General features: G+C 39.8%; 3 protein-coding genes across 5 annotated transcripts; 2 read left to right on the top strand and 1 right to left on the bottom strand.

The window, feature by feature from the left end:
* Positions 1-72: 72 nt before the first annotated feature.
* LOC101472480 (uncharacterized) lies at positions 73-3,725 on the top strand. The gene is made up of 6 exons (XM_004562658.4): positions 73-173; positions 266-382; positions 992-1,175; positions 1,273-1,373; positions 1,881-2,033; positions 2,119-3,725. Exons 3-6 carry the CDS (start codon positions 1,019-1,021, stop codon positions 2,578-2,580), a joined length of 873 nt encoding a protein of 290 aa, XP_004562715.2. The 5' UTR covers positions 73-173; positions 266-382; positions 992-1,018; the 3' UTR covers positions 2,581-3,725.
* A 200-nt stretch (positions 3,726-3,925) lies between these two features.
* Positions 3,926-6,680, bottom strand: LOC143416510 (uncharacterized). Of its 2 annotated transcripts, none has more exons than XR_013096893.1 (2): positions 6,478-6,680; positions 3,926-4,108 (listed from the first exon to the last, which is right to left on the bottom strand). XR_013096893.1 is itself a non-coding variant. In XM_076881768.1 (2 exons), exons 1-2 carry the CDS (start codon positions 4,637-4,639, stop codon positions 3,975-3,977), a joined length of 267 nt encoding a protein of 88 aa, XP_076737883.1. In that variant the 5' UTR covers positions 4,640-4,906; the 3' UTR covers positions 3,926-3,974. The 2 variants fall into 2 exon arrangements, 1 of the variants encoding a protein (XP_076737883.1); XM_076881768.1 differs by lacking the exon at positions 6,478-6,680 and adding an exon at positions 4,507-4,906.
* A 2,289-nt stretch (positions 6,681-8,969) lies between these two features.
* Positions 8,970-15,005, top strand: oxa1l (OXA1L mitochondrial inner membrane protein). 2 transcript variants are annotated; one of them, XM_012922287.2, is made up of 11 exons: positions 8,970-9,101; positions 10,158-10,292; positions 10,800-10,895; positions 10,987-11,263; positions 11,415-11,558; positions 11,658-11,743; positions 12,305-12,469; positions 12,571-12,675; positions 12,762-12,924; positions 13,054-13,134; positions 14,768-15,005. In XM_012922287.2, the coding sequence occupies exons 1-11, from the start codon at positions 8,991-8,993 to the stop codon at positions 14,890-14,892; spliced, it is 1,488 nt and encodes a 495-aa protein (XP_012777741.1). In that variant the 5' UTR covers positions 8,970-8,990; the 3' UTR covers positions 14,893-15,005. The 2 variants fall into 2 exon arrangements, with proteins under 2 accessions (XP_012777741.1, XP_076737882.1); XM_076881767.1 differs by having other exon boundaries at positions 10,189-10,292.
* The last annotated feature ends 13 nt before the right edge of the window (positions 15,006-15,018 follow it).

Consider the following 15,018-nt stretch of genomic DNA (forward strand, 5'->3'; position numbering starts at 1 on the left):
ATGGATTTGTTTTCTCTGTTAAATTAAAATGATCCCTATCTGTTGTGTTGTAGCGAGAGACTCTGACTGGATCACTACGCGTCATACCGCGACCACATGACCAAGAAAACAACGTCGCGGGTTCGACCTGCGGGCAGCTGCGGCTTCTGTTCTTCTTTGAAAAATAAGAAAAGGTCACCGTCCGGATCTCTGTTTGGCAAGTCTTCATGTTAAAACTTTAGTCATCAGGTACACTGTTTTTGTTTGATGTGCTTTGTTCTAACAGATGATGGAAAGACGACTATTGCGGTTGTGTCTTGTGGGACAAGAATTTCCTTGCGAGTATATTTGACAATTTTGGGAATCCTGACATCGTTGGATTTTGGCAGTTCCTCTCTTACTGGTAATTACCTCCGTTTTCATGTTTTGCATTAAATAATGGGAGTGTTGGGTACTATTGGCCATTTGGTTGTTTCGTCTGAAACAAAGTTCAGGGTTTTCGCTTTTAAGATCCGTCTGCGCATCGGGATAACTTTCATTTGGGAGCTATTTCCAAAGCAAGTCAAGACGTCGAAAGATGACGAAGATTATTCCGCGTCAAAGTGAGTAACATAGATTACTTTGATCTAATCGGAATTTGAGCAGCGATATATTGTCGAAACTCTTGAAATCCACGCGTCAGGCTTGACTTTTTCCACGCTCTCTTATGGCAGTATTATCAATAAACTCTAATGCTATAGACTGTAATGCGTGCGCACCAAGACACACATAGTTGTGCATGAGCTCCTTTTGTCTTTCCTGTGTCTACTTGTACACGTAGTGTTAGACAAAGCACCCAGCATAAAGGAAAAGTGTAGTGAGAGAATAAAACATGGAATAAATACATGTTAATCATATGTGAATGCATGTAGAATATCTGGTATAGTGACAGTCCCTGATGGAGTGAAGTCCAAAGTGGATGAAATAAGAGAGAAAAAACTTTTTAGCGAGATCTCTGTTTGTTTTGTTGTAGATGATCTGAAGGCGGCGCTGGGTCAGGATGGGTTTAAAACTATCTAAAAAGAAAAAGATTTCTCATCAGAGGAGCAGAACTCCCTCTCAAGACTCCAGAAGCAGTTTGACATATGAGGAGGAGAAGTGCTACGACCCATCCGACTCTACACTTACATTTGTGGATGAAGATGATGAGTTGGACTGTAAGTCTTCAGACTATGAATTCTACCTTTACTGGGCTACAGATAATGTTGAGTAGAGTGTACAACAGTAATGCGATTTTTCATGTGTCACTCATAGTCTTGTATGAGGACTTCAAGTCTCTGAGAGCGCTGATGTCTTGCGGCCATGCTGTCACTCCCATGTCTCTCACCAACTGGTGTCTTAGCTTATTGAATCAGGTAGGATATTACACGTTCATCTAATCACAAACCCCAAATAAATTAACAGTGATTTTTGAACTGAGTGTATATTACTATGCACTCAGTTGCATAACTACTGAGTTGCAGTCACAAAATAAGGCACCAATTCAACATTACAGGACTATAAGGCAGAACTGACAACTCTCATGATGTCAAGAACGTTTGTATGTTGTTTTACCAGATAGAGCAGAAACGCACTATATAAGTTTTATAGGAGTTTAAGTAATGGGTCATCAGCGCAGGAATTAATTAATGGGGGTTTTCTTAGTCTGGTAGTTCTCAAGCTTTCTTTCTGGATTGCTACTTCAGAATCCAAAAATAAATAAATAAAGCATTCACATTAGTATGGTAGGAATGGAATCTAATAGGCATGAGACTGGACTGTGGCTCAGTTAATGGATCTATATACTATTGTGAGCAGTTGCTATTTGTTCCACATGTTTTGCTTTCACTGATTGATATATATTTTTGTATATTGTGTTTCAGGGCGAGAGCAGGTTTGTGTGCGGCCAAACTGAATGTCATACTGAGTGGTCCTTTGAGGAGGTTTGTAAAATGGCTCTTCTAACCCCGGAAGAAATCGAGTACTTTGAAAAGAAAATGTTCAGCAACTCTAAGGATGTTTTTGATGTTAAATCAGTAAGTTTATTTACATAGTCTGCATTTCTGCGCCATATTTGTCCAAATGTTGAGCATTAAATAAATAATCGTTTTTTATTAACAGTGTCCTGGCTGCAAGTCTTCAGTGCTGAGAACTGACTTCAGTAATCTGTGTACTGAATGTACAGTGTGCACAGCTGATCTAAATCGGACCTTTACGTTCTGTTGGCAGTGTTTGAGGGAATGGAAAGGTCCGTCCCCACGTTCAAACCGATGTGAAAATCATGGCTGCAACAATAAGTCCTTAGAAACTCTGAGAAAATGTCCAGATATCACCTTCCAGAATGTGGAGGGCATCACTGGCTGTCCCTCTATCCGTGCCTGTCCCACATGTGGCTTCCTTGTGGAACATAACACAACTGGGTGTAAAAACATCTTCTGTACACGTTGTAAGGTGCAGTTCTGCTTTGTTTGCCTCAAAATGAAAGAGGAATGTTTGGAGACGAGTGAATATTACAAACCTTGTTCCAGTGGTGTAGCACCTAGACAGACTTCTATACCAGTGTGTCAGTGGGATGATTACTAGATTGTTACAGAAATGTTGTTATTGTGTGATTCACATAGAAAAACTAACAGCTCAGTAAGTTGGTAAAGCCTGATTTAAAATTTACCACTAAGCTACAGTTACCACAATCTAATGCAGCGGTCCCCAACCCCCGGGCCTCGGACCGGTACCGGTCCGTGAGTCGTTTGGTACCGGGCCGTGAGAGTTGAGGCTCAGGTGTGAAATGTATAGTTTTCAGGGTTTTTATCGGTTTTCAGCGTTATTTTGTTTTTATCGTTTACTCGGTTTTCCTGGGTCTTTTCACGTGTGTTATGAATAAATCTTCTTTTTTTCGGTACCGGTACTAGTTTTATTTTGTTGTATTTAAAGGCTGGTCCATGAAAATATTGTCGGGCATAAACCGGTCCGTGGCGCAAAAAAGGTTGGAGACCGCTGATCTAATGCATGGACTTTCTGTGTCTCAAATACAGCAATAAATCAGATTAAGACCAGTAATCATCAAATTAATATATTAGCATTCTAAAATTAAGTGTTTTACTTCTATTATTTGAAAGAATTTCTTCATTTTCTAATACAGAATTCACTTTCTAATATTTAATGAAAAAAATTCTACACCAGAAATCTGAAGAATGTGCACCAGACTTTTATAGACTTTTAAAATAACTTTTTGGATAATTTCTCACTTTTTAAATTTTCCTTGTACCCTAGGAATCCCCTTTTCTCCTCACGTGTCAAACAAGATTGTTAACTGCAGTAAACTTTAACAATAATAAATAAATCGTGCGTCTTTTTAAAAGAAAAAATTTGTCCTAAAACATGTGAATGAAAATTCATTTTATGCACATTACTTTTCAAGTAATTAATTACTTTTAGAATATTGTAACTCAGTTACTTTTTTGAAGAAGTAACTAGTAACTATAATTAATTACTTTTTCAAAGTAACTTGCCCAACACTGATTATAAGTATTGCCTCAGTAGAGCTGTCTTTCAGATCACATTCTTATCTTGGATCAGGCACTGGTTTCTGCCTTTTATGTTTTGAAGTCACCCAGTAACTGTCTGCTTTTAGCAGCGATCTGTTTCTGTAAATATTGTAACATCCAGATTCCTCTGTTGTAATCTGGAGTTTAAAGAAACAAGATAGCACAAACAAACATGGAAGAGTTTTATTGAAATGATCTCTCTAGCAAAAGTCCAGCTAAACATCTGATTTCTTAAAGTGTCTCAAAAATAAGATATGAAACGCATTATGCAGTGTGCTACAAACATGATGTATTTTATTATATGAAAAATAAAGACCAAAAAAGGGACAGCAGTAAGTACATAACAATAATATGATCATGTGAGTGCATATGAGATCACAATAAAGACTTCACAATAAATGATTTTGTCAGTGCAGAGTCTGTCGTGTTCCTTCATGCGGGTCGATCTCCTCCACCAGGCAGCATCAGCAGTGTGTGGATGACGGACATGTGCTTAATCCCATAAGACACCAGCAGGGCTTTGTCCTCCAGCGGCTTCGTCCTGAACACCACCCGCATTTCACCAACTGAGCAGAAGCAGAGAGAAGAGCTTTAAAGAGCTGGGCTTGCTTCAGGCCTTTTAGAGTAGATCAGCAAAGCTAATATTTGGATTGTTTAATGTATGTGATCTGATGAGTTAGTGATACTAGCAAAAGATGATTTGATTTGTATTTTTTCAAAGAAAGTTTCCACTTAGAAGACAATTTTCATTATTAAATCATTATATCTGCTGTAGACCACTAAAAGTCATGTTTGTGGTTATTGTGTGTGTTGTCTGATTGGCTGAAGACAACATAAATAGACACTGCACTTGCACTGCATTTAAATAGAGAGTTCTGTAAACAGAATCTGCTGTTCAATAAAAGTATGACATTTGCATTTCTATAAAAATGTAAAAGCAGACGATAAGAAAAGTCATGCTTACTTATCACCAGCGCTTTGGCGATTTTGCTTTTCAGCTCCATCACAGTGAGGGCCTTCATCTGGTCCATATTGTCACAAATATCGACTATCTTCTCCTCTCCCCTCGGTCCGTTTACTTTCAGCTGGACGGACATTTTAGCACTAAGAGCTGGATCTGTCTCCACTTCAATAAGACTTTTATCAAGGCTTTTAACTTCAACTATCTTGTCCGAGAGACAAAATCCCAGCAGTCGCCGCCCATTTGGGTATTCAGGTAAACAACTTCCTCCTGTGGAGTGCTTCGGCACACTGTAAGTGACGATTCAGTTCTAACTATGGGCAAGATGTGGGTCAGCAAGCAAGGTGTTCCCAACTCCCAAATAAATGTGAAAAAATATTTTATGTTTTTCGTCAGCCAGTAGAAAAAGCAACACAAGCACAGTTTCTAATGTGTGATTAGGATATGGATGCTGTATACTTCAATGGTTTATTGGTTTAATAATGAAGCCAGGTCATCAGCAGATTTCTGAGTCATATCTCTGGCATCAAGTCTGTTTTGGACCTGGTCATGCGCCAGTTTTTGGTTGAGATAAGTTTTGGGAATTATATGTAAACATTAACTTTTTTTTTTTTTTTACTTGCTGTTGCTTTCCACCAGTTGCAATAATGGAAGGCTGAATTGTTTTATTTAGGTTATCAGTGCTGCTCACAGATTTATTGCTTTATTTTGAAAATATGTGTTTTTATTGCACTACCTTTGGAACTTATGTTATGAGGTGTTTGTGCTGAGATGCTGTGTTACACTTTCTTGAAACATGGAGCTGTGTGTTACAGTCAAACATTTGCACTTTTGTCTCACCTGTTGAAAGGTTGTTGTTCCAGAAGACTTGTTCAGATACAACTTTACAAACATATGCCGTGCTGCCAGGTTCTTCTTAAAGAGACACGAGTTTCCCCTGAAAGCCCCTCTAAACATGAGGCCAGATTAGGCTCTCAGCGAAGGCGGTCGCACTTTCTCCTCTCCTGCCCTTTTCTTCCCTGCTTAGCTTCTTATGTCCTTGTCTTGTCTTGTGTTTTTACTTACTTTTCCCTGGAACACTCTCTCACAGTCTGTTCTCTAAAACCTAAAAGAGGAATTATGGATTTGATCAACTGGTCTCTGAATGCAATTGACACCCCTTCTCAACGAGAAGTCTGGGCTCGGGTGAGCCTGAGTGCTGATGATATCTACCTATTCGGAACCATGATAACAGGGTTCTTGCTGATCGGAGCAGGCTTGGCCCTGGCTTACCGAAGAATTAAGGAAGTGGAACCGGCTGTTCAAACCCCCACAAGGCTGCCCGCTGGGATTGAAATGATGGGACGAGGCGTGAGTTTCTCAAAATGGGCTCATTGAGTGCAGCACGGAGAAGATCTTGGAGAACGCACGGCTGCCGTGAATACTCAGAACAAGACCTCTGAGTGAAAAACTGGATTACATCTGGAGGGGCTAGCTCGAATAACACCTTTGAGCGCAAATTCGATCACATCTTGGGCAAGTGCACTGCGGTCGTGAGTTCTCAGAACCTGCTCTTTGAGCAAAAAGAACGACAACATCACGGAACGTAAGTTTGGATAACATCATAGAAAGCTCGCGGCTCTCCAACGGGAGATTGAGAGACCAGTGTTGGACTGTTAGAACAGCTTTGAAATTCATATGAGCTGTTCGCACTAAAGTAAAAACCATCATCACTTCATGCGGAGACCCCTTCAGCGCCAGCTGCGGCCTCAAGGCTGGAGCTGAACAAAACACCCTGATAACAACTGTGTTTAGACTGTTCCCCCCATTCCATGCAAGGCCACCTGGGTTGGCTGGAAGACTGTTTACTTAGCCTGGCGGGGCGAAGGACACTGTCTCAGCTAAACTATGGACACGCACAAACACACACATACACTGATATGCACACACTGATCCTCCCTCCCTTTCCAAACACCTTCGATGTTTGTGCCTTACCTGGGAAGATGGCAGTCGACTGGACCAGCGCAGACATGCTGCAGAACCGGATGCGCTGTCTACACCGGCTCTCTCTTACCCTTTACCCGCCCCTGTTGCTTGTCTTGTGTTTCTATGGTGTATTGATAGTCATGTGCTTTTGTGCTGAGGTGTTTTTTCTGTTATCAAACTGTTCTCCCACTAGGAGCTCAGTCTGAGTGGAGTTTTTTTTTCTCCTCCTCTTACCTCATGTTTTGTATTTTCATTGTTTTTTTTCCTATCAGCCTACCTTTCTGACATGTCTCCCCAATGTGATGTTTGTGTAAAGTTGGTCAGAAGGTTCCTTTGTAAGTGCGCATGCGCCATTAGCGTGCTGCCTGCTGTAACCCTAATTTCCTTCAGGATTGATAAAGTATTCTGATTCTGATTCTGATAAACAAGCCAAACTTCTTCATTCATTTTCTAATTTTACTGTCATCAAATTAACATTTTACATGCTAACTGAGGCCTTTAGAGACGTAGTTCTTGGAAGTTTATATGGACCTCAAATTTTTGGATATGCCGTTCCCAGACCGATGGGCAGAAACAATTGCTTTTTTAAGATCACAGCTCATGTCTTTCCTCCTACACCGTAAAAAAGAAAATCCTAAAAAAACGTAATATTCTGGCAGCTGGGGCACCAAAATACTACCAGAAAATACCAGAAAATAACTTTCTCATGAAAATACAGTTATTTTCAGTAATGACAATACAGTTTGTTGCCATAATTTTACATGGGATTCTGCCTTTTTCAAGTGCTTTTAAACATTGAATTAGGAACAATTTAACGTGATTAAATAATGAAAATGAAATTACCTATAAACAAGGTCAATGAATGCAGCAATATGAATAATAATATTTAAATGTACAGAAATATACAGTTAACAGTTGGTTTAAATAATAATGGATTGCATTCATATAGCGCTTTTTGAGACCCTTAAAGTGCTTTACAATTCCACTTTGGCCATCACCAGTAGGTCGTAGGTGAAATGTCTTGCCCAAGGACACAACGACCGAGAGTGTCCGAGCTGGGGCTCGAACCGGCAACCTTCAAGGCGAACTGCCAACTCTTGAGCCACAATCGCCCTAAATAACAATAATTATTATTATTATTTGATGTAAAAAGAAAAAGTTTATAAAAATCATTTTATATATATTTTTCCATAGCATTACATTTGAATTTAACAGTTCAATCTTTCAAATAACGGACAAATATTTGTGAAATTGTGATGCATTTGTGAATGTATTTTAACAATCTAAATATGCATATGTACAGACAGATACATTTAAAAAACAAGAAAATGATGTTTTATTACATTTACAGTGATTTTACGTTAATTTACATTTGAAATGTAAAATCACAGTCTATTTATGTGAATTTAATTATGTTCTAGAAGAACGGTACAAAACTGTAAAATAAACTGTAAAATACTTTTATAATACAATTTTTTTTACAGTGTAGGCATTGCGTTAACACATGCCTGAAAACTCCAGACCAGCAAACTGACAGAGCTTTTGCTTTTATAGAAGTGTTCACACTTACTGACATTAACATTAACATTAAATATCATTTTAAGAGACACAGAGACACAGTTTCCAAGGAATATTTTGAGGGATGTTTATTTTGTTTTGTTTTGGTTTTATTTAAAGTGTCTAAAGTGTTGATGATTAACTGTACATTAAAACGGAGTCAATTGTGCCACCTGGTATCAACTTAAAAATGAAAGTTATTTACATATAAAGTTTGAGGATTTTAATTGTTTGTTTTGGTTTTTGGTTATTGTCACTTGTTTCATTTGTTCATCATTGTTTCATTATATTTATTACCTTACATTTTATGTCATGCGATTTTTACGATGAAAGAGCAACTTTCTGCTTTATGGGAATAACACTAAGTGATTTTCATTCGTGTTTCAGTTTCCTTGATATGAAAATCCTTCATCTTCACGTTTCTTCATCTAGATTGTTCAGTATGGTTTAAACAAGAAATAGAGGTGTAAAAGACGAGACAGACAATTTCTTGCATGAAAGTCTCCATTACATTTTTAATGTAATATTTAAACTGGGTAAAGGAACCACAGAAAGCACACAGACCATTTCAAATGTTAAACAACCTTTAGTAATAACGTGACCATCAGTAACACAAAGTGAAAACATGTCTCACCCATTGCTGTAACACTCCAGACTGTGATTATATGTGACTTAGGCTTGTTTATTGATTGTTTTTTGTATCTTTGAGTCTCAGTTTTTAAAAGGTTAAAAGGTCATCTTTCCAAATAATCCTGGATCCTGGACTCCAAAGTGGACCAAACCAAAACCACTTGGTAAATTTGCTATGATTTTCAGGCAGTGACTTTTTTTTAAATGTAATTATGCAAATAAACAAACTTCCTTGGTAGAAATAACCAACATCGTGTTTTTATATATGTGCGCAACTTGTTGAAATTGAAATTGACTATTTGCGCTTTCCGTAGCAGGTTGTCTGTCATGTCAACATGGCTGCCGTCAGGAGCGGTTTGACTCCGGTCTGCTTAACAAGATGTTTTCTAAGACAGACAGGCAAACCAAGCCGAGGCGGCCATCCTCTCTCAGACATCTGGAGCCACGTAGGTCTTCTTCACAGTTTCATGTTCGGTACTTTGTCTGTGCTTCCGAAGCAAAGATACAAATAGCTTTTTCTCCACGGCTAACTAGCTCGCCGGCTAGCATCATGCCTCCTGTGTGACTTTGACAGTAACAGGCTCTCCAGCAAAGACAAGAAAGACAGGACTCTCTGCTGTTCAGGGTAACTGTAAAACCAGCTGGATTTAAACCAGAAAGCGCGGACAGGTCAGCTAAAAACACTGAAATACGGAATTAGTAGGAGTTTGTTTGATGTTATTGAAAATCCGTAATGCTACATCAGTGTGACTGCACAGTCTACCAGTTTATAAAGAACCATTACAGCTTTTCTCTCCGATGTATAATAATGAGAGTTTTTATGAAAATAGATTAACCTCATTTAAACTATGCCAAAGTTTAATAACCCATGTCCTGCAGGAGTCACCTGCAAACCTCTAGAGGTCAATATAGGTTTAACTTGAACTACATGTAATGTTTTCCCAAACGTCAATGTATCTATTAAGGATGTATTATAGTAATTGTTAAACAAATGCAAAGATTGACGATCATATTTAAAAAGGATCACATTGCATTAGTTTATGTGGCCAAAGAGTTATATAAGTCACATTGTTTAATTCAAGCAGCACTTTACTGCAGTAAAGTCTTGATGCATGCCCAATCATACAGGTAAGTAAATCCCAAAAGGTTGATTCTGTTTATCTGTACGTAGCGTTTTCAATGCAAGTCACCCTCACAGCCCATTGTTCATTCAGTGCGCTGGTTTTAGTTATTACACAATGTAGAAAAGACGCAGCTGTAAAACATTAACATCTTATATTGTTTTCTGTTACTGAACTGGTTCAGAAGCAGGAGACTTGTAGCTTAGTAAATTATTCTAAGGATTCAATTTGAAATATAATCATTAATTATACAAGCTTTATTTTTTTACTTTCCTGTTGCTTCTTGTCTTTATTTAAAAAAAAAAAAAAAGAAAAAAAAAAGGTTATTCTGCAGTTAGTGTATCAGACCGACAGGTCTTTGTCCTCCTTCTGTCCACACAGCGGTTAATCCAGAGGTCACATCTCCACACAGTGTTTGAGTGCCGCAGCCCTGCCACCAGGGCTCTGCTGGGCCGCAGACACCATGACAAGTTCCTCTGGGTGAATGCCGTGGCCATCAGACACAACAGCTCACAGGTGGGTCGCCACACAGGTTATGTAGTCACTACAGTTAGATCTATGCCATTCTTTAACCTTTTTCACACATTAAAGTTAATCTGACTTATACTGTTTTCTTGAGCCTCCTCACTTACTGGTGTAAACTGATAGTAGTCACGGTATTATTTAAATGTTGGTTTAAAAAAAAGTGTCTGTGAGTTTTTACTGGAGTGCAGTGGCCAGCCTGAAGACCTGGAAAGGTTTGTGTTTGTCGTGTGTCAAACTAAAGTGTGTCAAATGTTTTAGCCTCTTCATGTAACAGGATTGGGAGTGGCCTGTAGGATTTAAATCCTCTATCACAGCCACAGGTGGACTGTAGAGTGAAATGAGTCGCGTAGGATCCAGTAACACATTACAAGTTGATGTAATCTTAACAACTGGATCCAGTTTATAGAAACACTGAAATTAAACAAATTGAACTCCTGTGAGGTTACACTATTACATTTCTACTTAACTGATGTGTAGAGTTTATCTTGACATTCACAGATCCCGCCTGATGGTGGATCCATTGCAGTTCCAGTAACAGAAACTTTAAACAGTCCTCCAGTCCTGGAGTCTGTCACACAGCCTGTCACTGAGCAGGTGAGTCTGCATCCAAAGTAAATCTTCCACATCCCTCAGCTACGTGATCACTTCAATCATTTGGTGCTTTTGTCATTTTTAATCATTTTAGATCCTAGGTGGGACAGTTTCCAGTGTGTTACCAGCAGCAGAGAGCTCTGTTCTTCCTCTCGTGTCTGCTGACCCTGCTCCTGTTTTAACACAACCGGTCTCTGAGCAGGTCGCTGATGTGGCACCGACTGCAGTGGAGGTCCTGCAGGCCGTTGCTGGAGAGCCTCGTTTAGCAGAGCTTGGACTAGCTGGTCACACACCAGTGGGGCTGGTCCAGAATATGTTAGAGTTCATTCACATGGATCTGGGTTTGCCCTGGTGGGGAGCCATTGTTGTGGGTAAGCATGCTTTAACACTTCTTCTCTGTCAGTATCAGTGCGTCACTTTAGGCCACCCAAACACAGGCTGGGTTTATATTTTCCTCAAGTTTTCTTTAAGAAGCGCCTTGTTTTTGATTTCCTGCGTCTATTCTCATCCTCCTTCCTCCAGCGACCGTGTTGGCTCGCTTGGCTGTGTTTCCCGTCATAGTGAAGGGCCAGCGAGAGGCGGCGAAGCTGAACAACGTGCTGCCCGAGATGACCAAACTGACCAACAGGATGAATGAGGCCAAGCAGAGCGGAAACAAGTTTGAATGTAAATGTTCTCTCCTCTTTCTTCATGGCCTTATACTCACTCTTTAGACATTCAGCTGATCCTGAGCTGCTGCTGCTGCTGTCTCTGGTTCTGTCACAGTTTCCAAAGCGTACTCTGACCTGAACCTGTTCCAGAAGAAACATGATGTGAATCCTCTTCGTGGCTTCCTGATCCCTTTGGTGCAGGTCAGTTATTCTCAGCTTTCTGTGTTATTGGCATGAATGTTTCAGGCAGACTAATTAAACAAATTTTACACTTCAGCTTAGTACTTGCTTATGTGGAGCTCCCAGCTATTACAGTGTAAGCAAAGGTGGAATTTAGATTTTTAGGTGCATTTATGATTAACAAGAAGTTCTTTTTAGTTCATCTTGACTGTAACACAGAAACACTAAAAATGCAGTTTGTAAGTAAGATTTTGGTGTCTAGCTTTTTGCCATGGCGGGTTTTGTTGAAAGGGTTTTATTTAGACATCACAAACACAGCCATATGTCAAATATATGTCCCTTCCTTCAAAATAAAGGCGTGTGTTTGGTGCAGGGGAGCAGCTTCATGGATTCATCATCATAAAACAGAGAAACTATTCATGGCTGTTAAATTAGTGATGAATGTATGTGTACCTTTGCAGATATGCTAGTTATTATCATTGACTTTGCTTTGTTGCTTCAACGTGTTTGAGATTGTTTTTGCTGGAGCTTTGTTTTTCCCATTTTTCTCTCTGGCCTCACTCATCTGCCCACAACCCTCAGACACCCGTCTTCATCTCCTTCTTCATCGCCCTGAGAAAGATGGCCTATCTGCCCGTGCCCAGCATGCAGACAGGAGGCATGCTGTGGTTTGCAGACCTGACGGCATCAGATCCTTTTTATATTCTGCCTTTGGCCGTCACTGGAACGATGTTTTTCATCCTGGAGGTGAACTCAGATCTCTTATTTCCCAAAAGAAACACGGCAACAAAAAGAGAGTGATGGTAAAAAATTACTGACCCACTTCATCACCATCTTTTTTTCCTCAGCTGGGTGCAGAGTCTGGGATTGACAACCCCAACCTGCGAGCCATGAAGACGGTGTTCAGGATCATGCCTTTAGTCATCTTCCCTCTCACCATCAACTTCCCCACGGTTAGTGACTCTTTCGCTCACATCTGTTATTGTTCTCATAAAAAACATCGCTGAAACATCTTTATTTTTCTTCGTACAAACTTCAGGCAGTCTTTACCTACTGGCTGACCTCAAACTGCTTCTCTCTGTGCCAAGTGGCTCTGCTCAGACACCCCTTAATCAGAAAAAAGTTGAAGATCCCTGAAAGGATCAAGCACCCGGCCTCCGCTCTGCCACAGAGCGACGGATTGATCGAAAGCATGAAAAAGGGTTGGTGTTGTGAGCATAAATCTGTCGATAAACAGAGTAGGACTATAAATCTAGTTGTAGTTTGTAGCACTTTGTTTCCACTCTGATTGTTTTTGTGTTTGTCTGTGTTGGAACTGGTTTGGTCTGCAGGTTGGAAGAACGCTCAGCTGGCCCACCAGCTGGAAGAGCGTGAGCGAAGAATAAAAAATCATCTGGACCTCGCTGCCAAAGGTCAGTCCCAGTCTTCAGCTCATCCACAGAGACCTTTTGGTCTCTGTCAGGGGTTTTTTCCTCCTTGCAGAAAAATGACTCACTTTATTTAGAGGGAGGGAGAAAAAAACTTTATTTGAAATGGTTGCTCATTTATATAAACTCTGACCCAAGTACATTTGTCATCTTGCCCTCCACCTTACAGACTGACACCAGACACAGTCAATTTATCGGAGTAGAATTCACTCGCTTTTATTTTGAAGGTTTATTCACTGCTGACCCGCTTCCTGATCCTTCCTGTCAGTCAGCTACCCTGTCAGGCGGTCGGCCTGTCTGCTGTAGTCCCTGTTCTGTTATGGAGCAGGTGGAGAACGGATTCATGTGCTGAAAAGCTGCAGGGTTAGAGCTGATTGTTGTGTGTATTTGTTCCTAAGTAGCCCCATTGTAGTTGTGGAAGAACATGTGTTATTATTTAAAAACTGTTTAAAAAAAAAAATTTTAAAAATGGCTTTGACCTTTGATGCACACACAGACAGCCAAGAGCATGTGCCCTTAACCTACCGAACAGTGCGACATATACAATTTATTTCTGTGGGATTTATCCGGGCAGTTATTCAGTGGCTACTTCAGTACTACCTGCTTTATAAGGAATTTACTGCATTTTAAAAGCTTAAAAGAAAAATTTAAGATCCTTAAAAACGACAGGTTTTAATAAAGGATTGGGAAGTATAAAAATTAACTTTTTTTTTTTAAACTCTTGTAATCAGTAGTGTTAAATAAATTAGCGTTTAAAGAGATAAATACAGATTCTTGAGTGTGAAACCTGATCAGACTTACTGCTGGATGGTTGTAAATTTAGCAGGAAAGTGATATTTCAAGTAATGTTAATATATATATATATATATATATATATTAATAAATACTAATATGGACATTTTATATTCTAAAGATCAAAGTTTAGCTTGTTGTGAAAAAAAGGCTTTTTAGCAACCGTTTTCTGATTTCTAGATGTTTGGAGCTTATATTTCACAGCAGACATTTCACATGTTTGCACCTCGTCTCATTTCTCTGTGCATCCTCAGTTCCTTTCCTCATCTCCTCTCCTTACATCTTACTTCCTTTCATCAGAGATATGACTGGAGGAGGCGATGAAGAGACATGAAGAAGGCAACAATGTAGTGCTTTATTTAATGTGGGGGGAGTGTCCAGGTGAACTTAAGTGTTCATGACAACTTAAATGTCAGGAGTCACAATGACAGCAGTGCACGGGAACTATTTTTATTCACCACGCACAGGTGAGAAGGACAGAGGTTGATCAGGCAGTTGATCATCATTGTAGCATCCTGTCTCTTGCACACACCAAGATTAAAAACACTCTAAGGACAGGATACACCTGTGTGTCCGTGTTTATGGCTGTTCCTGCAAACCACCTCTATCTTCCAGATATATTTTAGGAATTGAAACATTCCTCATGATGGCTACTGAGATTAATTTCTAGGTCACAGGTAGGGGGAGACTCCACACGTGTTTGTCTTTACACCTCCTAAACACTCGGTGGAGCTGTTTGATTTGTTGCTGTTCTGCTGCCGGACTTTTATCACTTGATGCCACCGTGGTTTATCTAAGAGTTGTCTCATTTCATTTCTCCCTGCAGGTCCACTGAGACAGACTTTTACCCACAATCCTCTAGAGCAGAAACCTCCCATTGCAGCAGCAGCATCAGCTAAAGACAAGTCTGCTGGAAGCAAGACGAGACCATGGAAGGACACTATTGGATAAATCCAACCAGCTGTCAGCGTGGCAGTAATGATGAATTGTGTACATATTTATGGATAGAAGAGTTAGGGGTATGAATATGTGTTCTAATAAAAATGTAAACTGCCTCAACACAACCTTATTGTATGT

The sequence above is a fragment of the Maylandia zebra genome, linkage group LG3, assembly GCF_041146795.1.
Source record: "Maylandia zebra isolate NMK-2024a linkage group LG3, Mzebra_GT3a, whole genome shotgun sequence".
NCBI lineage: Eukaryota > Metazoa > Chordata > Actinopteri > Cichliformes > Cichlidae > Maylandia > Maylandia zebra.